The sequence below is a fragment of the Acipenser ruthenus genome, chromosome 54 (genome assembly GCF_902713425.1).
Source record: "Acipenser ruthenus chromosome 54, fAciRut3.2 maternal haplotype, whole genome shotgun sequence".
NCBI classification, from domain to species: Eukaryota; Metazoa; Chordata; class Actinopteri; order Acipenseriformes; family Acipenseridae; genus Acipenser; species Acipenser ruthenus.
Window position 1 is genome coordinate 5905264 of NC_081242.1, and position 26379 is coordinate 5931642.

Sequence of the window (26379 nt, forward strand, 5' to 3'; positions counted from 1 at the left end):
TAGTTGGTGACTGACTGAGGCTTTCATGCACAGTAATACAGTGTCCCATGCTGGCACCTACCAATTAAAAGGCAATTTGGGCTTTTAATTATTGTGGGTTTTTTTTTTCATTAAGAGTTAAATGTGACTTGCATTCAGGGTCTTTTTAAATTTGAGTAAATGTGGTAATTGCCATTCAGGTGTTTGCACTTTAAGCCAGAACACAATGGTTAGTTAAAACTTGATTATTATTATTACAAAAAATATTGATTTGTTGCGGTTAAAGCTGCATTAGAATTCCACCTCCATGTTCGTCTTTTGAGTCAACCGCTTGTTTTCAAAAGCAGAACCTCATTTTTTTACCTGTGTGAAACAGAAGACAAATGCATCACTTTGTGTATTGATTTATTCATTTGATGTTTTAGAGGATGAAAAATGCACTCCTATTGTATTCCTAAATCCGAAGGTATCGGAACGTCACTAAAATATAGATTTTCTTAAATAAGAATTATTACACAAATTCACATTTTGTAGGAATACTGAACTGAAGTTACACATATAATAGGTCACACCACAAAAATATAATAAATATTTCTACATCATTACTTTACCTTAAGGTGAGCATATGGCTCCATGTTCAGCGGGACAGTTTGGGGCAGTTCAAGCTTTTCAACTCTCAACCCAATGCATTCTGGTATGTTCCACCTGTCTCAGGTACCATTCTTACCTTTAAGAGAAGCAGGACTACACGTACCAGAATACATTGGGTTGTGAGTTGAAAAGCCTGAACTATCCCAAACTGTCCCACTGAACACAGAGCCATATGGTCACCTTACTTTACCTGTGTGTGTGTGTGTGTGTGTCAGTGGCTTCGTTTGTGTTTGTGCCCACAGTCGTAGTTGATGCACTGTTGCTGTCATCTTCATCAGCATGTTTAGCCTTCGCAAAGAAGTGGTTCTTAATGCTCTTTTCAATGCATCAAATGACTACTGACTGAACTATGTGAGTCATGTAACTTAGCATGCCTGGTATTATGTGGCTTCACCACTACAGCCTACAGCGTTCTACTGCGTTCTGGCTCGACCTCATGAACATGACTGCCTATGCTGTAAACATGAGCTCACCTTTACCACGGTAACAAAGCCACTGTAGAGGAAGGAGATGAGAAAGAGAATGATGAATGTGCACGCTGTGAACCACACCCCCTGCATATCATCCTCTGCGACAAAATAATCAACATTATCATCATGGAAGTCTTTCTCTTCTATGATCTCTGAAAAAAAAGATGATGTAAGATTCAACCATAACGTCAAGGATGCAATCATAACCAAGGAGGTCCTTTTAGCATGAAATGACATGTGGACTCCACGCTATCAGAAGCTTTGATTTATCGGTATGTACTACTATTACGAGGTATGTAAAAAATATAGCGAACAAGGGGTGGGGCGGGGCTGGAGATGCAGTACTGAGTGTCCTGTTGATATGCAGTGCCTTTTAAACCTGTTTTACTGTGAAAAAAATACTTTTAAACAGCGCGTCTAAAATAAACTGCGCGTGTGAAAATAAATTGGACCTGACGCGCCTGAGACGCGCTGAATAAATGGACCGCAAAGGGTTAAATATAATTAAATGTCTCCCAATCTCACCTGGTTTAATGATTTTACGGGACAATGTTGTGTTGGAGCCTGGATGTTCCAACAGGCAGGTATAAATCATACCAGGTTTCCATTCTCTCACTGAATAGGTAACCTGACTTCTGGTGCTGAATTTACCATCAGCTCCCTTCGATGGCTGAGCCATGGTGTAGTTTTGAGACACAGGCTCCTCATTCAAAAACCACTTGATTTCAATATGCTTTGGGCTAAATCCATACACCAAGCAGACCAGTTCACTTGAGGACTGAAGAAGCTGTATTGTGGGCTTTGTTGGTATCACAGAAGCTGGAATAAAAGAAAAGGGTCAATGATCAGAATATAAGTGTGTGTGGCCCGTGTCAAGTGGGTAGTAGATTGACCCTGGAGGTATGTATTATACTCATTATGAATACTAGTTTGTACTTGTTACTTGTCACGACCCTAGTTCCTCTGGTGTGTTATTCAAGTTTTTATTATTTACAAACAAAACCATTCATACACAAATAGAATCTAATTACTACATTCATGAAATAGATTCTAAATGGCAGCTGATACTAACTTACCAAAGAGATTGTCAGGTGTTTTAGCTTCAAACCATTCTGTGCCATGAGCAGCTATGCAGCTGTAAGTATTCTGAGTCATCCACTCACTTTTGGGGATTGTGAGTCTACTGACCATTGAATAGGAGACTCCCCCATTCTCAGGAGCGACGGGATTGTTCTTGTAATTAGCGGCATCAATCTCTTTATCACCCTTCTGCCATTTCACATAGATATCACTCGGGAAGAACCCAGTAATGATGCATGTCAGCTCTGCGCTGTCGGCTCCCAGCTGATCTTCAGAGGGTTGCCGAAGATCCAGGATAGGATTTTTGTGGTGACCTGTAAAAACACAAACAGCGCGAAACAAAAATGTGTCATAAAACCATTACAAATAATAGCAGGTTATGTTTCCCTTAAAATGTCAACGTGAATCAGCACTTAAGCAAATTAAAAAAAATGGCAGTTGTATTAGTATTGTCTGGCTAGAAAAAAAGTACAAATAAATAAAACCTAAAAAAGAAATGTACCAAACCCTGCAAAAGGGATATTAATTGGACTGATTTTATAATCATAAATTCAAAAACAGCTCCATTGATTGTTTATGTTAAGATCTGCAGTAGTGTAAACTGGAGCAAAGGGTGATAACACTTTACTTAGTAAATGCATGTGTACTTACACATAATTACTAAGCTATTATGCATAGTTACAATGTATTTAATGTGTACTTTTTGCATGATGTAACCCTATCCCTAGAGCCCCATGTTTTTCGCAAATACGAAATAAAACGAAATGCAACATATAAAACAAAATAAAACAAAATGCAAATATAAAACGAAATAAAATGAAAAATCATTATAAAACAAACACAGAATGGCATTTTTAAATTTGGAGGTTCATAAAAAAACGACTTTATAGACATGGTGTGTAGGGAAACGGAAGCTCTGACTAGCACTTGTGCAGATGTATAATTTGAAGCGAGTCATTTCGGAATTCAAATTGTGATGGAAGAGAAGAGACGTTTATTTCTAAAATGCCTAAAACGCACATAACAAGCAGGGGATGCATGCAGCTGACGGTGACAAAATAATGATGTGCAGATTTTGCAACTGTCAGCTGGAATGGGAGTCAAAAGGTACTGTCGTTAAGCATTGGCTTTTTCATTTTGGGGAAAATATGGCTTGTTTGCTTATAATTTGTAATAGCATGCAAATTCTTTGTTTTATTTCGTGGTGTGAACTTTGCACTGGAGCAAATGCTGTTTTGGTTCTGAACGGATTTGAATGAACGAATCTGCTTTGCGTAGTGTTTAAATACTGAGAAACTCCAGGCTTGTTGTCTACTGCTTTAGTGCAATGGGATTGAAATACAATTCCTATTGTTTTTCCTAACTCTATAGGGTTCACCCAATGCTAAATATCCTGTCAGCGACCTGGTCTTTTAAATCTTTTTTCCCCAGGCACTGTGAGAGGAAAGAGGAGGATTAGAGCTTTAACACTAGCACTGCCATAGCCACTTTTTGAACGGCTTTTGCAATTCAAATTTAAATATCTCTGCGTATGTGAATATCTCGTGCATGTCCGTTCTTAAGTGTTACTAAATATTTGAATTAAATACCCATACGGTGTTTCAGCTGCAGGATTGTAAAAATGAATAAGTTATAAGCACTTGCTTCTTCAACCGCCAGACCCACAATTTATGTGGCATATCAAAATCAATACAATATAGCCGACAATTTAATCTGGGCTTTGTAATAAAAACAACGTCATTGTGAAACAACGTATTATAATCCTGTTGAGTGCTTGAAACACTGATGAAAGTCATTCTATACATCATATATTATTATTATTATTTACACTACATTTCTCAGGCAGAATAACTGTGCCACCCTGAAGGTGACGGCGCATAAAGATCTATGTATTCTAAGCTCTCTGCACAGATCAGTGACCATCGGGACTGATGCTAAACGAAAGCCAGAGACTGTTGCATTTTACAATGCAATGAAGTACAGTGTGGATATACTGGATCAAAAGGCACGACTGTATTCTGTCAAAGGTGGTACTCGCCGGTGGCCTGTGGCTGTTTTTTATAATGTTTTGGACCTGGCAGCCATCAACACTTTGGTTTTGTACAAGGAGTGCACCGGCAACACAATCACTCGGAGGGACTTCATTTGCAGCTAACCCTGGAGCTACGGCAGAAACATTTTGATCAGAGACACGAAAGCCGGCTAGCAAATGCCCCTCAACCTTCAGCCAGCGCTGCGCCCACTGGCACACAGAATAAAAGACAATGCCAGGTTGCTAAATGCAATGAAAACAGAACTTTTGATGTCTGCACCCATTGTGAAAAGGCAATCTGTGGCAATGCACTGGTACAGTTAAAAAGCGTGTTTTCTGCGTAGATTGTACTTAGAAAGCTGTAATAGAACTCTGAACAGACAGACAGAGCCTTTGAACTCCGTTTCACTCAAAGAGCTTTCACATTGCATAAGTTATGTTATATTTTTGTTTTATGCTATTTTTATAACTGGTTATTTATGTTTTATAATTTGATATGTGCATACAGCTTTCTACACCTGTTCACACAGAAGTTTATTGCGTAAAGTTTATTTTGTTTCAGTTTTTCATGTTTATGTATATGTGCTCTTTTTGAAAAAAATAAGAAAAAAAGTTTAATTTTCAATTTAAATACGGTGTTTCTGCTGTGAAAATGTTATGTATGATGTTCATAAATGAAAATAATAAGTTGTATTTGATTGTTTGTTTTTCATTTTCATATCGAAGCCGTTTTAAAATAGAGCCGCACATTTTGCGGGTGCGGGGGTTGTATGTAGTCTGAAATCTCGACGGTTCTATTGATAAAACGAGGTCATACGCATGTATTTCCGGTATTGGACCATGTAAGGCGATAGCCGTGATGGAGAGTGTTTTGGAATGTTGCTGCTGGGCTGTAAGACAGACGAACCTCGGTGCAGTACACAAACATTTTCACACTAAATCTTTACATAATAAGAGAAATGGCGACATCGAAGGCAAAAGGACCTATTTTCTGATAAATATATATTTTTGTTTTGTGGATCAGATGTATGAGACGAGAGCTGTTAGAGTTTGGTTGCCATGGTATCCACCTTGCAGTCCATTCAAACCACAGTGAATAGCTCCATATTATGTCACATGATCAGGGTCCCTAGGACAAATAATTTGAATGTTTTTTTTTTCTTTTGCACATTTTTCAATTGTTTTTTTTTTTTGTCCCTTTCGTATATAATTCCTTTATTTCTTATCCAATTTGTTCAATTTTTTCCCATGTTCCTTACATGTTGAAGTTTCATTGTACACTGTCAGATTTGAGCTGGCCATGCTAAAATAAATTTTACAAACAATAAATAATGTTTTTTTTTTCTATAAAGCATCTGTCTTTTTCTGTGGTTTTTGTTAATTGTATTGAACAGGGTGAGTTTCAGACTATTTCACTAGTGTGTGCACGTTCATTTCATGTATGACATGTACCTGTAACCTTTATAGTTAAAGAGCTATAGCCACAAATCTAACAACAGTATAAAACAGGTGAAAATAGCTGGGACCCTAAGGGGTAGATTGTTGTATGTGTAATTATTATGAGAGCCCTACAATAATACAGCATTGTAAATATATACTTTTTATTTTATCTTATTGTATTTTGAATAGAGGGCTAGCAGTATTTCATGTAAATAGGCAGTTAATTAAAAAAAGAGTTGGGGACTGTACATTACTGTTACTGCTGCTAATGAAAAATTATAGCAACTACATTATTTTTCTGTGCGAGGTCTGTTTATGTCAAAATCTTTAAAAAAAAGCAGATGTTTAACCCTTTGCGGTCCTATGTCGGACCTGGTCCGACATTGCAATTTTCCCTTTCTGGTCCAATCTCGGACCCTGTCCGACATCAACAATAAGACGTAAGCAACAGGTCTCTAGTGGTTTTTTCTATGAAAATAGACGAAAAAAACATTCAGTGGCCGATTGAGATCGATAGGAGCCGAGAAAAGCCGAAAAAAAGGGGTGGATCTGAGTAATACACTTCGCCCCCGGCACCACAGAGATAACACGGTGTCGCAGGTGACACTGAACTAGTTATACGGTGTAGTAAAATATTGGACTCCTTTGCATGGAGGATCTCAGTAAGCTACAGTGCACGGTTCATCAACTGATTCAGATTCAGTTATGTTAAGTCTGCCAACTGATGATGTATGGCAGAACAGTAATTGGATACCAAAAAATATGAATCACAGTGAGTTTTGACCTCCTTTAGTATTTTGGATGGAGCGCATACCTTGCAAAATGACCTGGTGTGAACAAAAGGAAATATAGAGAAATAATATGTACAGCTAAACGTGTCCAAGTATCTTATAGGAATGAAATCAGACCATGGAAATCCACACCTGTGATGGAGAAACACTGGATCAAGGGACTTCTTGTGGAAACAACTAGAGCGAAACCTGGTACAGAAGTTGAATCCTACTGGGAACGTATGGATATGCTGGACATGTACGAGGCGATTTCAAATATGGAATGTACTTTAACATAAAATTGAAGTGTTAGAAGTTTTTTGAAGTAGGGATAAAGAAAGAGTATCCTTGTACCGCCAGTAGGTGGCTCTCTTGTTCCATGAAATAGGTCAGTCTACACATGTTTTATATAATGAACGATTTACCGCTTGTATATCTTATCTTCAGAAAGCATGACGCTTGATAAAAAGTACCATTCCGGCTAAAAAGTGAACATTAATCATACCTACTAATTTATGTTCCAACAGAACAAGATAAGAAAGAGATTTTTTACCATAAATAAATTAACATTAATCCTTGAACAGCCAAAGTCTTAAGAAAAAAACCTGTCTCGGCTGGATTTTGTATGAACAAAGAACAGGGTCAAGCCTAGTTCAGTCATTATAAAAATATAAGAGTCGAATGCAGTTATACTGGACTGTATTTGGATTTAAATCTTAGAGGGAATCACCAAAGAAATAAAGTGATATTATAAATTCTAGGAGCAACTGTTAAACTAAAGTGAATTAATTGAAAGATTATCTTATAATGAAACAGGTTCAGTGCTAATTGATACTGTTTATAGTTCATAATAGTTAAAGAATAGTAATTAGACACAAAGGTATTATAAATTAATAAAATAAATGATTAACCCCTTGTTTAGACAGCATGATATTTGAAACTAAAAATAATTATTTGATTTCATAAGATTAATAATATGTTTTAAGTATTTGCTATAATAAGAAAACATATTATTTAAACTAACAAGTATTATTGCTTGTTCATGACTTTACTGTAGTGATAAGAAGATTAAAAGCTGGAGCAGTATTCGATTTAATTAATTGGGAAAGTGGTAGTTTCTTGATCCTTCTATTGAACAACAAGACCTCTAGACATTATGATATCCATTGAATTATAGAATTTAAAAGGTGTTGTGTTATGTTTTTGTGTTTAGTTTGTAATGATATATTATAATGTACCTTGTTATTAATCCACTATACTATTGTCTAATGATGGTAGATGGAGTCCTTATAATGTGGTGCTTTGAAACTGCTGCAGTGAAAACGGTGCCTCTCTCCATATCTAAAAAGGAGGAATGTCTTGGGTTCCACTTCAGCAAAGCTGCAAGTCTTATAGATTTGGAACTTAAGGTTTATGGAATTAGTGGTTTAGCACAGATAAGAATACATCTTGAAATAATATGCAAAAATTATGGCTTAACAGACATTTATAGGTCATAAATCTAAAAAGTGTTTGCACAGACTCTGGCTTTTAGTGCATCTATTAAGGGATGTAATGAAAACTATTACCACTTAAACTTAGTGAAACTAATTGACTTAAATACTGCATGAGACAATCTTTTGTCAAATACTCTGTTAGACAACGGTATATGGAATTAAAACTGACTCATTAACAAAATGATGAAACAACATACGGTTAAAAGAAACACATACCTTTAATTTAGCAAAATATAATCAATTAGAAGAAGATGTCACATATTAAGAACATCTCTCATATATAACATATATAAAAATAGTGTTTTGCATGCACATATAACAGTAGTGTTTTTATATTATATTATAAATCAAGATCCTGGGAACTTTGGTTCACTTAACTTTTCAGATAAAGGAGGGGCTCGGAGGAAAGCAAAAAGTGAGATCATGAAGTTTGGAGTAAGACAAATGTGAAGTCTTGAATTTATTGAGTACATGACACCTATTAATTCTGAAAAGTTAGTCCGGATCTTTTGAAAACTATTATTTGTAAAAGGAAAAGGAGCTGTCTCACCTGACTAATGATTGGATTTAATTGAGGCATCCAATGGGACGAAAAACCTATAAAACTGCATAGTAATTACAATGGAGTTACCACACTCATCCCAGACAGGGTAAGGTGGTCCATCTTCTGCAAACCAAAACACAATTAAGCTGATTGAACTAAATTTAATTTGCCTGGTGAAGACAGTCATATCCTTTTACGATTTATATTCAAGGGTAAGCATTAATCAATTATTATTTTATCTCACATGTATTGCATGTATTGCTATAAGGGACTCACACTATGTTTTAGAAATAAGAGAGTGATTTGATGAATGTGCTGAAATAGAACATTGGGTACTTTAGGTGATGTGTTCTTGACTTGCTTGTTGGCCTTGAATACATACATATATATATATATATATATTAAAGTTTTAACGTTGATATCTGTTAAGACACTGGACTGCCCAGTGTGTCTGTCAGCTGGGGATACGAAGTAGCCTGTAACTACTCTATCCAATATTTAACCGTTAATAAACCGAACGAGTACTAATCATACTCCGATTCGTAAAAAACTTTAAATACATGAGTCTGTCAATATCTTGGGTGCTATATTAGTCATCTGGATATATTGCGGGTCCAGTGCAGGAACAATACCCCACTAGGAGTAATAACATCTCTGTCCTCCTAACGTCTCCCCTGAGATAAGAGTGTGTACTGAGCTATATGGAAAGAGTACGTAAAGAATTTCGTGACAACGGACATAAACAAACAAGATAGCTGCTTCTGCATCTAGCGCTCAAAGAATATCACAGATATTTGCAGAGTTTTTTGAGATGTTATAGTAATAAAATAATGACTTGGATCACATTATTGAGGAGTTTGGTGATAAAACGAGTGATTAGGAGATGATTTATCGGTATGCACGACTATGAAGAGGTATACGAAAAATACAGCGAACAAGGGGTGGGGCGGGGCTGGAGATGCAGTACTGAGTGTCCTGTTGATATGCATTGCCTTTTAAACCTGTTTTACTGTGAAAAATATCTTTAAACAGCGCGTCTAAAATAAACTGCACGTGTGAAAATAAATTGGACCTGACGCGCCAGAGACACGCTGAATAAATGGACCGCAAAGGGTTAATGAAAAATATGTATGTTGTTAAAACATGATGTATACTATACTATTATTGATATACATCTATTTGAGTTGTTTTATTAATGTGTAACTGTAATAAAACAAAATAAAATGAAATTAAAGGAATTCCATGGGGCTCTACCTATCACTATCCTTGTTACTAAACCTAAACCCCCTAAACCTAACTATAATCCTTTTCTGATACAATTATGCAATTACATATATTGTGCAAAAAGATTTACACAGAAAGTATAATTAGAGGCACTTAAAGTGTTACCCAAGGGGCATTGCAATTCGTTCTTTTCTGTATTAGATGTAGCCATGTTCACTCTTTACAAATATCATGGAATTACCTTTCTCTTTGGTAATAGACGCCTCTTTGGTGGAACAAGGGTGTGTGACTTTGCAACTGGCTTTGCTGTAGCTTTTCCATTCAGCAGCAGAGACTGTCAATCGCCTGGTGATGCTTTGGGTATTATTCATGTTTTGTTTGACATCAACTGATTCTGATTTATGTTCTTTTCCATCGGTAATCCAGGAAACGGTGCTGTCGTTGAGCCCGACCACAAAACAATCAGCACTTACACGTTTCCCATTGAAAATGTCTTCAAATGAGGGTTTCTGGAGATGAATAGTTGGCTCGACGCTGGAGCAAGCTGAAGTTGAAATAGAAAGCTTGTTTAACGGCTTGTGGGAATCTATTGCACTGAACAGTGTTTGAAAAAGTCTAAGTTTAAACTGGGGAATCAGCAGTAATGGCTGGATTTTCAATTCCCTTATTAAGCTGTTAATAAAAACCTTACCATTCTGTCTGAAACGCGATATAAAAATAAATACAGCTGCTTTGTCTCTGGAGTGGGTGGAGATTTAGAATGGCTCAGCTTTTTACAAAAGGCGGGTTGGTTAATTTGCCTGTAATTTATTGAATACATCATAGCAAGAATCTGACTAAATGGCAGTCAGTTGATACTAACCTACCAAAGAGATTGTCAGGTGCTTTAGCTTCAAACCATTCTGTTCCATGAGCACAGACTGGCATGCTAGTCCCTCCTACTGAATTGGCTCTCTATCTTTAGACCTGAGATTGACAGTCATCACTGCCATATAGGCCAGGAGTTGATACAATGCATTTTTTCCATTCCTTTGTCTCCGAATAACAAGTAATAGCAAAATCACATGTTGTACTCATACACATTTCGGATACTTACACATGTTACTCGGCACACCCCAGGTTTATGTGGGGTCTTACTCTTTACAAACAAAACCATTCATATACAATACAAATCACATTACTACATTTATGAAATAGCTTCTAAATGGCAGCCAATTGATACTAACTTACCAAAGAGATTGTCAGATGTTTTAGCTTCAAACCATTCTGTGCCATGAGCAGCCTTGCAGCTGTAGGTATTCCGAGTCATCCACTCACTTTTGGGGATTGTGAGTCTACTGACCATTGAATAGGAGACTCCCCCATTCTCAGGAGCGACGGGATTGTTCTTGTAATTAGTGGCATCAATCTCTTTATCACCCTTCTGCCATTTCACATAGATATCACTCGGGAAGAACCCAGTAATGATGCATGTCAGCTCTGCACTGTCGGCTCCCAGCTGATCTTCAGAGGGGCGTAGAATCTGAAGAGCAGGTTTACTGTAACCTAAGATAACAATCAAAAGAAAACAAAAAACAGAAAGAGTATCGATTATGTTTAGAATCAAAGAAAAAACTATCACATGATCATCACACCAAGTGAAGAATGATGAGCAGCCATCAGTCAACATAATCATATATTTGGCTTTGCAAACTATGACTTGTAAATATGTACAAAAAAACAACCCAACCTTAATTCAGATCTACACAATGCAAAACTCAGCCCTTTATTAGTTGCAGAGATAATCCAAATAACAAATTCTAACAGGCTCTAGATCATATTCACATCTCACAATGAATGTTCATGATGGGAGCTTCAACGTGACTATACTGTGCCTCTATAATACTGGAATTACCTGTCTCTTTGTTAATAGACGCCTCTTTGGTGGAACAAGGGTGTGTGACTTTGCAGCTAGCTTTGCTGTAGCTTTTCCATTCAGCAGCAGAGACTGTCAATCGCCTGGTGATGTTTTGGGTATTATTCATGTTTTGTTTGACATCAACTGATTCTGATTTATGTTCTTTTCCATCGATAATCCAGGAAACGGTGCTGTTGTTGAGCCCGACCACAAAACAATCAGCACTTACACGTTTCCCATTGAAAATGTCTTCAAATGAGGGTTTCTGGAGATGAATAGTTGGCTCGACGCTGGAGCAAGCTGAAATTAAAACGAAAGCTTGTTTAACGGCTTGTGGGAATCTATTGCGCTGAACAGTGTTTGAAAAAGTCTAAGTTTAAATTGGGGAATCACCAGTAATGGCTGGATTTTCAATTCCCTTATTAAGCTGTTCATGAAAACCTTACCATTCTGTCTGAATCTCGATCTAAAAATAAATACAGCTGCTTTTTCTCTGGAGTGGGTAGAGATTTAGAATGGCTCAGCTTTTTACAAAGGCCGGGTTTGTTAATTTGTCTGTTATTTATTGAATACATCACAGTAAGAATCTGACTAAATGGCAGCCAACTGATAATAATTTACCAAAGAGATTATCAGGTGTTTTAGCTTGAAACCATTCTGGGCCATGAGCACAGACTGGCACATTAGTCCCTGCACCTTCCCCCCTGAATTGGCTCTCTATCTCTTGACCTGAGATTGCCAGTCATCAGAGCCCTATTGGCCAGCTGATTCAATGCATTTTCTCATTGTTCTCTCTCAGAATAACAATAGTAAAATGACTTGCGCATACTCATTTTGGATATTCGTTTGTACTTGTTACTCGGCACACCCCAGGTTTTTATGGTGTCTTATTCTTTCCAAGCAAAACCATTCATACACAAATAAAATCACATTACTACATTTATGAAATAGCTTCTAAATGGCAACTAATTGATAATAACTTACCAAAGAGATTGTCAGGTGTTTTAGCTTCAAACCATGCTGTGCCATGAGCAGCCTTGCAGCTGTAGGTATTCCGAGTCATCCACTCACTTTTGGGGATTGTGAGTCTACTGACAATTGAATAGGAGACTCCCCCATTCTCAGGAGCGACGGGATTGTTCTTGTAATTAGCGGCATCAATCTCTTTATCACCCTTCTGCCATTTCACATAGATATCACTCGGGAAGAACCCAGTAATGATGCATGTCAGCTCTGCACTGTCGGCTCCCAGCTGATCTTCAGAGGGGCGTAGAATCTGAAGAGCAGGTTTACTGTAACCTAAGATAACAATCAAAAGAAAACAAAAAACAGAAAGAGTATTGATTATGTTTAGAATCAAAGAGAAAACTATCACATGATCATCACACCAAGTGAAGAATGATCAGCAGCCATCAGTCAACATAACCATATATTTGGCTTTGCAAACTATGACTTGTAAATATGTACAAAAAAACAACCTAACCTTAATTCAGATCTACACAATGCAAAACTCAGCCCTTTATTAGTTGCAGAGATAATCCAAATAACAAATTCTAACAGGTTCTAGATCATATTCACATCTCACAATGAATGTTCATGATGGGAGCTTCAACGTGACTATACTGTGCCTCTATAATACTAGAATTACCTGTCTCTTTGGTAATAGACGCCTCTTTGGTGGAACAAGGGTGTGTGACTTTGCAGCTAGCTTTGCTGTAGCTTTTCCATTCATCAGCAGAGACTGTCAATCGCCTGGTGATGCTTTGGGTATTATTCATGTTTTGTTTGACATCAACTGATTCTGATTTATGTTCTTTTCCATCGGTAATCCAGGAAACGGTGCTGTCGTTGAGCCCGACCACAAAACAATCAGCACTTACACGTTTCCCATTGAAAATGTCTTCAAATGAGGGTTTCTGGAGATGAATAGTTGGCTCGACGCTGGAGCAAGCTGAAATTGGAAGAGAAAGCTTGTTTAAAGGTTTGTGTGAATCTATTGCGCTGAACAGTGTTTGAAAAAGTCTAAGTTTAAATTGGGGAATCATCAGTAATGGCTGGATTTTCAATTCCCTTATTAAGCTGTTCATGAAAACCTTACCATTCTGTCTGAATCTCTATCTAAAAATAAATACAGCTGCTTTGTCTCTGGAGTGGGTGGAGATTTAGAATGGCTACGCTTTTTATAAAGGCCTGTTTGGTTAATTTGTCTGTTATTTATTGAATACATCACAGTAAGAATCTGACTAAATGGGAGCCAGTTGATACTAACCTACCAAAGAGATTATCAGATGTTTTAGCTTGAAACAATTCTGGGCCATGAGCACAGACTGGCACATTAGTCCCTGCGCCTTGCCCTCTGAATTGGCTCTCTATCTCTTGACCTGAGATTGCCAGTCATCAGAGCCCTATTAGCCAGCTGATTCAATGCATTTTCTCATTGTTCTGTCTCAGAATAACAATAGTAAAATGACTTGCGCATACTCATTTCGGATATTCGTTTGTACTTGTTACTCGGCACACCCCAGGTTTTTATGGTGTCTTGTTCTTTCCAAGCAAAACCATTCATACACAAATAAAATCACATTACTACATTTATGAAATAGCTTCTAAATGGCAGCTAATTGATACTAACTTACCAAAGAGATTGTCAGGTGTTTTAGCTTCAAACCATGCTGTGCCATGAGCAGCTATGCAGCTGTAGGTATTCCGTGTCATCCACTCACTTTTGGGGATTGTGAGTCTACTGACCATTGAATAGGAGACTCCCCCATTCTCAGGAGCAACGGGATTGTTCTTGTAATTAGTGGCATCAATCTCTTTATCACCCTTCTGCCATTTCACATAGATATCACTCGGGAAGAACCCAGTAATGATGCATGTCAGCTCTGCACTGTTGGCTCCCAGCTGATCTTCAGAGGGGCGTAGAATCTGAAGAGCAGGTTTACTGTAACCTAAGATAACAATCAAAAGAAAACAAAAAACAGAAAGAGTATCGATTATGTTTAGAATCAAAGAGAAAACTATCACATGATCATCACACCAAGTGAAGAATGATCAGCAGCCATCAGTCAACATAACCATATATTTGGCTTTGCAAACTATGACTTGTAAATATGTACAAAAAAACAACCTAACTTTAATTCAGATCTACACAATGCATAACTCAGCCCTTTATTAGTTGCAGAGATAATCCAAATAACAAATTCTAACAGGCTCTAGATCATATTCACATCTCACAATGAATGTTCCCGATGGGATCTTCAACGTGACTATACTGTGCCTCTATAATACTGGAATTACCTGTCTCTTTGGTGATAGACGCCTCTTTGGTGGAACAAGGGTGGGTGACTTTGCAGCTAGCTTTGCTGTAGCTTTTCCATTCAGCAGCAGAGACTGTCAATCGCCTGGTGATGCTTTGGGTATTATTCATGTTTTGCTTGACATCAACTGATTCTGATTTATGTTCTTTTCCATCAGTAATCCAGGAAACGGTGCTGTCGTTGAGCCCGACCACAAAACAATCAGCACTTACACGTTTCCCATTGAAAATGTCTTCAAATGAGGGTTTCTGGAGATGAATAGTTGGCTCGACGCTGGAGCAAGCTGAAATTGGAAGAGAAAGCTTGTTTAAAGGTTTGTGTGAATCTATTGCGCTGAACAGCGTTTGAAAAAGTCTAAGTTTAAATTGGGGAATCATCAGTAATGGCTGGATTTTCAATTCCCTTATTAAGCTGTTCATGAAAACCTTACCATTCTGTCTGAATCTCGATCTAAAAATAAATACAGCTGCTTTGTCTCTGGAGTGGGTGGAGATTTAGAATGGCTACGCTTTTTACAAAGGCCTGTTTGGTTAATTTGTCTGTTATTTATTGAATACATCACAACAAGAATCTGACTAAATTGCAGCCAACTGATAATAATTTACCAAAGAGATTATCAGGTGTTTTCGCTTCAAACCATTCTGGGCCATGAGCACAGACTGGCACATTAGTCCCTGCACCTTCCCCCCTGAATTGGCTCTCTATCTCTTGACCTGAGATTGCCAGTCATCAGAGCCCTATTGGCCAGCTGATTCAATGCATTTTCTCATTGTTCTGTCTCAGAATAACAATAGTAAAATGACTTGCTCATACTCATTTTGGATATTTGTTTGTACTTGTTACTCGGCACACCCCAGGTTTATGTGGTGTCTTGTTCTTTCCAAGCAAAACCATTCATACACAAATAAAATCACATTACTACATTTATGAAATAGCTTCTAAATGGTAGCAAATTGATACTAACTTACCAAAGAAATTGTCACGTGTTTTAGCTTCAAACTATTTTGTGCCATGAGCACAGCCTCACACTAGTTCCGCCTCCTTCCCCCTGAATTGGCTCTCTATCGCTAGACCTGAGATTGACAATCATCACTGTGCCATATAGGCCAGGAGTTGATACAATGCATTTTTCTCATTCTTTTTTCTCTGAATAACAATAGCAAAAAATTACATGTTGTACTCATACTCATTTCGGATACTTGTACACGTTACTCGGCACATCCCAGGTTTATGTGGTGCCTTATCCTTTACAAGCAAAACCATTCAAATACATATTCAAATCGCATTGCTACATTGATGAAATAGCTTCTAAATGGCAGCCAATTGATACTAACTTACCAAAGAGATTGTCAGGTGTATTGGCTTCAAACCATGTTGTGCCATGAGCAGCCTTGCAGCTGTAGGTATCCCGTGTCATCCACTCACTTTTGGGGATTGTGAGTCTACTAACCATTGAATAGGAGACTCCCCCATTCTCAGGAGTGACGGGATTGTTCTTGTAATTAGCGGCATCAATCTCTTTATCACCCTTCTGCCATTTCACATAGATATCACTCGGGAAGAACCCAGTAATGATGCATGTCAGCTCTGCGCTGTCGGCTCCCAGCTGATCTTCAGAGGGGCGTAGAATCTGAAGAGCAGGTTTACTGTAACCTAAGATAACAATCAAAAGAAAACAAAAAACAGAAAGAGTATCGATTATGTTTAGAATCAAAGAGAAAACTATCACATGATCATCACACCAAGTGAAGAATGATCAGCAGCCATCAGTCAACATAACCATATATTTGGCTTTGCAAACCATGACTTGTAAATATTTGCAAAAAAACAACCTAACCTTAATTCAGATTTACACAATGCAAAACTCAGCCCTTTATTAGTTGCAGAGATAATCCAAATAACAAATTCTAACAGGCTCTAGATCATATTCACATCTCACAATGAATGTTCCCGATGGGATCTTCAACGTGACTATACTGTGCCTCTATAATACTGGAATTACCTGTCTCTTTGGTGATAGACGCCTCTTTGGTGGAACAAGGGTGGGTGACTTTGCAGCTAGCTTTGCTGTAGCTTTTCCATTCAGCAGCAGAGACTGTCAATCGCCTGGTGATGCTTTGGGTATTATTCATGTTTTGCTTGACATCAACTGATTCTGATTTATGTTCTTTTCCATCAGTAATCCAGGAAACGGTGCTGTCGTTGAGCCCGACCACAAAACAATCAGCACTTACACGTTTCCCATTGAAAATGTCTTCAAATGAGGGTTTCTGGAGATGAATAGTTGGCTCGACGCTGGAGCAAGCTGAAATTGGAAGAGAAAGCTTGTTTAAAGGTTTGTGTGAATCTATTGCGCTGAACAGCGTTTGAAAAAGTCTAAGTTTAAATTGGGGAATCATCAGTAATGGCTGGATTTTCAATTCCCTTATTAAGCTGTTCATGAAAACCTTACCATTCTGTCTGAATCTCGATCTAAAAATAAATACAGCTGCTTTGTCTCTGGAGTGGGTGGAGATTTAGAATGGCTACGCTTTTTACAAAGGCCTGTTTGGTTAATTTGTCTGTTATTTATTGAATACATCACAACAAGAATCTGACTAAATTGCAGCCAACTGATAATAATTTACCAAAGAGATTATCAGGTGTTTTCGCTTCAAACCATTCTGGGCCATGAGCACAGACTGGCACATTAGTCCCTGCACCTTCCCCCCTGAATTGGCTCTCTATCTCTTGACCTGAGATTGCCAGTCATCAGAGCCCTATTGGCCAGCTGATTCAATGCATTTTCTCATTGTTCTGTCTCAGAATAACAATAGTAAAATGACTTGCTCATACTCATTTTGGATATTTGTTTGTACTTGTTACTCGGCACACCCCAGGTTTATGTGGTGTCTTGTTCTTTCCAAGCAAAACCATTCATACACAAATAAAATCACATTACTACATTTATGAAATAGCTTCTAAATGGTAGCAAATTGATACTAACTTACCAAAGAAATTGTCACGTGTTTTAGCTTCAAACTATTTTGTGCCATGAGCACAGCCTCACACTAGTTCCGCCTCCTTCCCCCTGAATTGGCTCTCTATCGCTAGACCTGAGATTGACAATCATCACTGTGCCATATAGGCCAGGAGTTGATACAATGCATTTTTCTCATTCTTTTTTCTCTGAATAACAATAGCAAAAAATTACATGTTGTACTCATACTCATTTCGGATACTTGTACACGTTACTCGGCACATCCCAGGTTTATGTGGTGCCTTATCCTTTACAAGCAAAACCATTCAAATACATATTCAAATCGCATTGCTACATTGATGAAATAGCTTCTAAATGGCAGCCAATTGATACTAACTTACCAAAGAGATTGTCAGGTGTATTGGCTTCAAACCATGTTGTGCCATGAGCAGCCTTGCAGCTGTAGGTATCCCGTGTCATCCACTCACTTTTGGGGATTGTGAGTCTACTAACCATTGAATAGGAGACTCCCCCATTCTCAGGAGTGACGGGATTGTTCTTGTAATTAGCGGCATCAATCTCTTTATCACCCTTCTGCCATTTCACATAGATATCACTCGGGAAGAACCCAGTAATGATGCATGTCAGCTCTGCGCTGTCGGCTCCCAGCTGATCTTCAGAGGGGCGTAGAATCTGAAGAGCAGGTTTACTGTAACCTAAGATAACAATCAAAAGAAAACAAAAAACAGAAAGAGTATCGATTATGTTTAGAATCAAAGAGAAAACTATCACATGATCATCACACCAAGTGAAGAATGATCAGCAGCCATCAGTCAACATAACCATATATTTGGCTTTGCAAACCATGACTTGTAAATATTTGCAAAAAAACAACCTAACCTTAATTCAGATTTACACAATGCAAAACTCAGCCCTTTATTAGTTGCAGAGATAATCCAAATAACAAATTCTAACAGGCTCTAGATCATATTCACATCTCACAATGAATGTTCATGATGGGATCTTCAACTTGACTGTACTGTGCCTCTATAATACTGGAATTACCTGTCTGTTTGGTAATAGACGCCTCTTTGGTGGAACAAGGGTGTGTGACTTTGCAGCTAGCTTTGCTGTAGCTTTTCCATTCATCAGCAGAGACTGTCAATCGCCTGGTGATGCTTTGGGTATTATTCATGTTTTGTTTGACATCAACTGATTCTGATTTATGTTCTTTTCCATCGATAATCCAGGAAACGGTGCTGTCGTTGAGCCCGACCACAAAACAATCAGCACTTACACGTTTCCCATTGAAAATGTCTTCAAATGAGGGTTTCTGGAGATGAATAGTTGGCTCGACGCTGGAGCAAGCTGAAATTGAAAGAGAAAGCTTGTTTAAAGGTTTGTGTGAATCTATTGCGCTGAACAGTGTTTGAAAAAGTCTAAGTTTAAATTGGGGAATCATCAGTAATGGCTGGATTTTCAATTCCCTTATTAAGCTGTTCATGAAAACCTTACCATTCTGTCTGAATCTCTATCTAAAAATAAATACAGCTGCTTTGTCTCTGGAGTGGGTGGAGATTTAGAATGGCTACGCTTTTTACAAAGGCCTGTTTGGTTAATTTGTCTGTTATTTATTGAATACATCACAGTAAGAATCTGACTAAATGGCAGCCAGTTGATACTAACCTACCAAAGAGATTATCAGATGTTTTAGCTTGAAACCATTCTGGGCCATGAGCACAGACTGGCACATTAGTCCCTGCGGCTTCCCCTCTGAATTGGCTCTCTATCTGTTGACCTGAGATTGCCAGTCATCAGAGCCCTATTAGCCAGCTGATTCAATGCATTTTCTCATTGTTCTCTCTCAGAATAACAATAGTAAAATGACTTGCGCATACTCATTTTGGATATTCGTTTGTACTTGTTACTCGGCACACCCCAGGTTTTTATGGTGTCTTGTTCTTTCCAAGCAAAACCATTCATACACAAATAAAATCACATTACTACATTTATGAAATAGCTTCTAAATGGCAGCTAATTGATACTAACTTACCAAAGAGATTGTCAGGTGTTTTAGCTTCAAACCATGCTGTGCCATGAGCAGCTATGCAGCTGTAGGTATTCCGTGTCATCCACTCACTTTTGGGGATTGTGAGTCTACTGACCATTGAATAGGAGACTCCCCCATTCTCAGGAGCAACGGGATTGTTCTTGTAATTAGTGGCATCAATCTCTTTATTACCCTTCTGCCATTTCACATAGATATCACTCGGGAAGAACCCAGTAATGATGCATGTCAGCTCTGCACTGTTGGCTCCCAGCTGATCTTCAGAGGGGCGTAGAATCTGAAGAGCAGGTTTACTGTAACCTAAGATAACAATCAAAAGAAAACAAAAAACAGAAAGAGTATCGATTATGTTTAGAATCAAAGAGAAAACTATCACATGATCATCACACCAAGTGAAGAATGATCAGCAGCCATCAGTCAACATAACCATATATTTGGCTTTGCAAACTATGACTTGTAAATATGTACAAAAAAACAACCTAACTTTAATTCAGATCTACACAATGCATAACTCAGCCCTTTATTAGTTGCAGAGATAATCCAAATAACAAATTCTAACAGGCTCTAGATCATATTCACATCTCACAATGAATGTTCCCGATGGGATCTTCAACGTGACTATACTGTGCCTCTATAATACTGGAATTACCTGTCTCTTTGGTGATAGACGCCTCTTTGGTGGAACAAGGGTGGGTGACTTTGCAGCTAGCTTTGCTGTAGCTTTTCCATTCATCAGCAGAGACTGTCAATCGCCTGGTGATGCTTTGGGTATTATTCATGTTTTGTTTGACATCAACTGATTCTGATTTATGTTCTTTTCCATCAGTAATCCAGGAAACGGTGCTGTCGTTGAGCCCGACCACAAAACAATCAGCACTTACACGTTTCCCATTGAAAATGTCTTCAAATGAGGGTTTCTGGAGATGAATAGTTGGCTCGATGCTGCAGCAAGCTGAAATTGAAACAGAAAGCTTGTTTAATGCTACTATTGGAATAATATATTGCACTGTACAGTATTTGACAGATCTGTTTTGAAGAACAATATGAAAAGGGATTTGAAAGTGTGTATTAACAATGCGTTGAAATTTGCTTGTGCTAAATAAAGGGAAAACACTGGGTTCCATTCAGAAAGCCTGAATTCATTTATTATTTAAGGCTGTTTTACACATGGATTTTGAATAAAGGCATAAAAAAAGACTTCTAGTCGAAACGTTTGTGTCACACGGCTGGCTGAGTGGTGCCGTCAGACCCCGGAAATGAATAACACACAGGACAGATGAGGTGAAATGATGAAGACGCTTGCTTGCGCCAGTTTATTTTAAATAAAAAGGTTTTAACAAAACACAGGACACGGCACTTGCGGCCAAAATAAACAGACAAACAAAACAAACAGACACTAACAAACATGGTGGACGAACACTAAACAAACACGTACTGTGCTGGTCCTCCAGCACCACGTAGCAATTGCTTACTTTTTACGGTTTATTTTCTCTCCTCACTCTCTCCCGTTCTTTCGCCCTGAACACACAACCCCGAGTGAGTAAAACGTGCATCTATATATACTGTTGTGCTGGGATTCAATTACTAATTAATTATTCACTTGAATCCCAGCACGTGAATTAATTATGTGCAACCTCGTGCTCACATATTATATACTTTAAGCACGTGAAGTGAAGTGCAATCCCCGTGCCTAAATACAATTATACATTTTAAATAACTTGTGCTGCACACACCCATTTATATCCCGTGCAGCCATCTCTATACACCAACATTAACACACCACACGCAACATACAACACAGAAATGCACACAGGGGCGGGGCACATTGCCACAGTTTGTCATTGAACTTTCTTTTTAGTATTTCTCAATTCAGATCATTTTTATAAACTTTTCCCCATTCATAAACACATAACGCTATATTTAAATTCTAACCGGTTTGGGTTTTACTGACCTGTACATATGCTGACTGTCTCGTTCGTTGTTTTAGAGTCGTGTAAAACGACACACGAATACGTGGTACCTCTCTTCCACTCCTCCATGGAAATCGCCAGGTGGCTGATGAGGGTGAAAGCTTTCTTTTTGCTGTCTTTTTCGCTGGGAAAGGCTGAAGATTTGTTAGGAATGTAAATACTTCCATTGATTTGCCAATCTACTTTAATCTGTTTTGGGTTGAAGTCTGCTACGATGCAAGTCAGAATGGGGTCTGGTCGATCAATGCCTTCACAAGGTAGAGGAAGTAAATGGATATTTGGTGGGCTTGCGGGTACTGAAAAAGAAAAGCAGAATAAAATTGTAACACATAAAAATGCCAACTTCTCGTAGGAATGTCTTACCATCGACCCAGTATTGCCAAACAAATGCTGCTCCCTATAATTCATTTATTAATTCATAGATTATGGTGATGCTGTACAATGGACACTAATGAAACTGCTTTGTCAAAACTTAATACATGTTATGACCCCTTCCTCACTCCTTAAAGCCGCAATTCTGTTTACTGCCACCTGATGTCAGTATAACCATTCTATATAACGTGGTGAATACATATTCAAACAGGGAATGTCTACAGCTGGCTAAAAGACAGTTAATACACATTCTAGGGTAAGTCACAGTGATGTATACGTGCCATGGACCACGTCTACTTCGAGATCTACTTTTCACTAGAAACCCCAAACAAAAATTATTGATATTGTGTAAAAAATAGATTGTGCAATACAATATAAACACAAATGCATGCCTGCCATTCCCTTCACCATGCTTTAACAGGGTCATGCCTAAAGGCAGTCCAAATCTGTGGATTCCTCAGAAATCTCGGAATGTTCAGGCTCCCGCGGAATTCTCAGTCTTACACAGATTCTTCATATTCTGCAGCTACATCGTCATCATAATGATCACAAACAGACTGCTAAAGTGACGTGAAATATAGAACTTAGCTGTTCGGTTCTAGTTTTGTGAAAGTAACAGATGTTTTGTCTCCTTCTAAAAAGTATGAGTTAATTCAAGACTGGAGTTAAGGCTTTGAAAATGTGACCCAATAAGAAGTCATGTGATGTGATGTTTTTGTTTGATAGTTTATAAAGATTTTACTGATAGAAATGCTTGATATATTTAAATGGAAGTACTTAACTCATACATTGTTTCATATGATTGTTTATGAGTTACATTTTTATAAGCCATACAGATACTAAACACATAAGATAGCTCCACAGAACACCCCACAGATATCTACTTAATGTTTCCGCAGTTGGTTGCACATTGTCCTGCAGATTTGGACTGCCTGTAGTCATATCCTTTATATTACAGTAGTATGCAGACCCACCTTGTCACCAGCTCACCATTAAGCAGCTGAAAGCAATGGTGTAGTTTAGTACCTCTTTCTTTATAAAGATGAGTTAGAGGGATTACACTACATCAGTGATGTTAATAAGGTACTCTCGTGTGATGCCACTAGATGTCAGTATAACCCCACTTACATCCGGAAGAATCGCTTGTGTTTTCATAAAGAGGGGGGACCTTTCAAAGCATTATCAATATAATGAGACTGTTCAACCTGCAGTCATATAGATGTGCCACAACCAATCAAGCTCTGCTATATACTCTAGACTCAAAATATCTGTCATAACTCGCTGTACACGAGCGCATCCCACACAGTTCTGTCAAAGCTGGTTCCCATCTATAATAGTGCAGCAAGATTTATACTGAATGCAGATTACAAGCATGTATAGGGTCGCTCAGTCTGGAGAATAAAAGGCTCTGTCATTTTTGTATTTAGTTTATAAGGCTTACACTGGAAATGCACCAAGTTACCTTACATCTGTTAGAGACATGTAACTCTACTTTTGCACTAAGATCAAACGATGTGCCTACCTTTAAAACTCCTCAATTGAGATCTAATACGGGCCGACGTCCCTTTGTATATCAAGTATCTCACCTTTGGAACTCAGTGCCTTCGAAAAATAAAAACAGCCTCTTCACAATACCTTTTTAAATCACTCAGAAATATTAATGAAAAATTTCACCAGGGTTGCAGATCTTGCAAATATTAACGTCCTGTAAATTGGAATTGGGTTTTATGATTGTTTTGTTTGAATGATTTGTTTAATTTTATTATTAAAATTATTATTGCTATAACGGTATTTCTTGCTGCCCTTCTCTTGCAAGGACCTCCTTGTAAATTAGATGTATAAGTTATCTCAAGGGCTCTATCCTGGTTGAATAAATACAATTAGAAATTTCAACCTCAATTGAACAAATATATGTATTTCTCAGCAGACACCCTTATCCAGGGCAACTTACAATTGGTATAAGATATCACATTATTTTTACATACAATTACCCATTTATTCAGTTGGGTTTTTACTGGAGCAATCTAGGTAAAGTATCTTGTTCAAGGGTACAGGAGCAGCGTTCTCCATCTGGGATTGAACCCACAACCCTCCAGTCAAGAGTCCAGAGCCCTAACCACTACTCCACACTGCTGCCCTTGTACCATTTACCAAGTTTATTTTTGTCTGAATTCTTTTTCATAGAATTTGATTGTTGACCGACCCCCATTAGGATTTATTTTCCCCGAGCTGCTTCGGAGTTATCTTGCAGTGGTTAAAAACACGTTGGCGAAGAAGAAATTAGGAGCGTCTTCATGAAGAGACATACACTAAATAATATTTTAGTACGAGCAAGACTTCCACAAGATTCTTCTGACATATTACAATATAAAATAGAATAAAATATAGGTTCTTGGGTTATAATAAAATACACAGCTCTGGCCAAATGTTTTGCATCACCCTAAAGCATGAACTCATGTTGTCGAATGAAACCTGCTAAATAATGTTACGTTAACATATTTCATTACATACCACTTTGCTGTTTTCCATACAATCAATGAAAAACGGACAAAAATGGAAACATGTGACATTTTGAAATCTAACATGAAATACTACTGTACTACTATTATGGAGATTTTTGTGATACATTTTTGTAGTTTCTTTGATTACAGATGTTAAATAAAAATCTAAATGATGTTCACATATATATATATATATATATATATATATATATATATATATATATATATATATACTGCTGTGCAAAAGTCTTAGTCACATTCAGGAGTTACAATATATATGGATGTTATGAGCATCGACAATTTACTCACAGCCTCCACTACTGTTTTCCACTATTATAACAACTGTGACTGTTATTAATACAGCTTAGTTTGGGTGAGAAGAAACCAAGCTTGTCATTTAGCAATCTAATTCACATTGATCAGAATCTTCAAAAACTTGTAATCACAGTAACTCAAAGTAAACTATACATGAGGAGCTAATATGAAGTGCATTAGTAGCTAATCCATCACATTTACCCCGTGGTTCTCAACAGGGGGGTCGCGAAGCAATCCAAAGGGGGACGCGAGAAGCGTCCAAAAAAAAAAAAGTTTTTGATTTAAAATGTATACGTGACATGACATTCTGCAGATGGCACAGGTTGATTCTATGGTTGTATTTTCTTGCAGATTTGGACTGCCTGTAGTCATGTCCTTTATATTACAGTAGTATGCAGACCCACCTTGTCACCAGCTCACCATTACGCAGCTGAAAGCAATGGTGTAGTTTAGTACCTCTTTCTTTATAAAGATGAGTTAGAGGGATTACACTACATCAATGATGTTAATAAGGTATTCTCGTGTGATGCCACTAGATGTCAGTATAACCCCACTTACATCCGGAAGAATCGCTTGCGTTTTCATAAAGAGGGGAGACCTTTCAAAGCATTATCAATATAATGAGACTGTTCAACCTGCAGTCATATAGATGTGCCACAACCAATCAAGCTCTGCTATATACTCTAGACTCAAAATATCTGTCATAACTCGCTGTACACGAGCGCATCCCACACAGTTCTGTCAAAGCTGGTTCCCATCTATAATAGTGCTGCAAGATTTATACTGAATGCAGATTACAAGCATGTATAGGGTCGCTCAGTCTGGAGAATAAAAGGCTCTGTCATTTTTGTATTTAGTTTATAAGGCTTACACTGGAAATGCACCAAGTTACCTTACATCTGTTAGAGACATGTAACTCTACTTTTGCATTAAGATCAAACGATGTGCCTACCTTTAAAACTCCTCAATTGAGATCTAATACGGGCCGACGTCCCTTTGTATATCAAGTATCTCACCTTTGGAACTCAGTGCCTTCGAAAAATAAAAACAGCCTCTTCACAATACCTTTTTAAATCACTCAGAAATATTAATGAAAAATTTCACCAGGGTTGCAAATCTTGCAAATATTAACGTCCTGTAAATTGGAATTGGGTTTTATGATTGTTTTGTTTGAATGATTTGTTTCATTTTATTATTAAAATTATTATTGCTATAACGGTATTTCTTGCTGCCCTTCTCTTGCAAGGACCTCCTTGTAAATTAGATGTATAGGTTATCTCAAGGGCTCTAT

At 37.8% G+C, this 26379-nt stretch overlaps 1 protein-coding gene across 1 annotated transcript in view; it reads right to left on the minus strand.

Annotated features, from left to right (window-relative positions):
• Positions 1-76: 76 nt before the first annotated feature.
• LOC117398136 (titin-like) overlaps positions 77-26379 on the minus strand; it is a 32124-nt gene continuing 5821 nt past the window's right edge. Inside the window, exons 2-19 of the mRNA XM_059017057.1 lie at positions 21882-22196; positions 20580-20882; positions 19916-20230; positions 18928-19230; positions 18264-18578; positions 16906-17208; positions 16242-16556; positions 14884-15186; positions 14220-14534; positions 13232-13534; positions 12568-12882; positions 11581-11883; positions 10917-11231; positions 9928-10230; positions 2177-2494; positions 1626-1919; positions 1104-1252; positions 77-342 (exon numbers count right to left, since the gene is read on the minus strand). Coding sequence (XP_058873040.1) covers positions 331-342; positions 1104-1252; positions 1626-1919; positions 2177-2494; positions 9928-10230; positions 10917-11231; positions 11581-11883; positions 12568-12882; positions 13232-13534; positions 14220-14534; positions 14884-15186; positions 16242-16556; positions 16906-17208; positions 18264-18578; positions 18928-19230; positions 19916-20230; positions 20580-20882; positions 21882-21969 — 4872 coding nt within the window. The 5' untranslated portion in view covers positions 21970-22196 and the 3' untranslated portion in view covers positions 77-330. The remainder of the gene's footprint in view (positions 343-1103; positions 1253-1625; positions 1920-2176; positions 2495-9927; positions 10231-10916; positions 11232-11580; positions 11884-12567; positions 12883-13231; positions 13535-14219; positions 14535-14883; positions 15187-16241; positions 16557-16905; positions 17209-18263; positions 18579-18927; positions 19231-19915; positions 20231-20579; positions 20883-21881; positions 22197-26379) is intronic.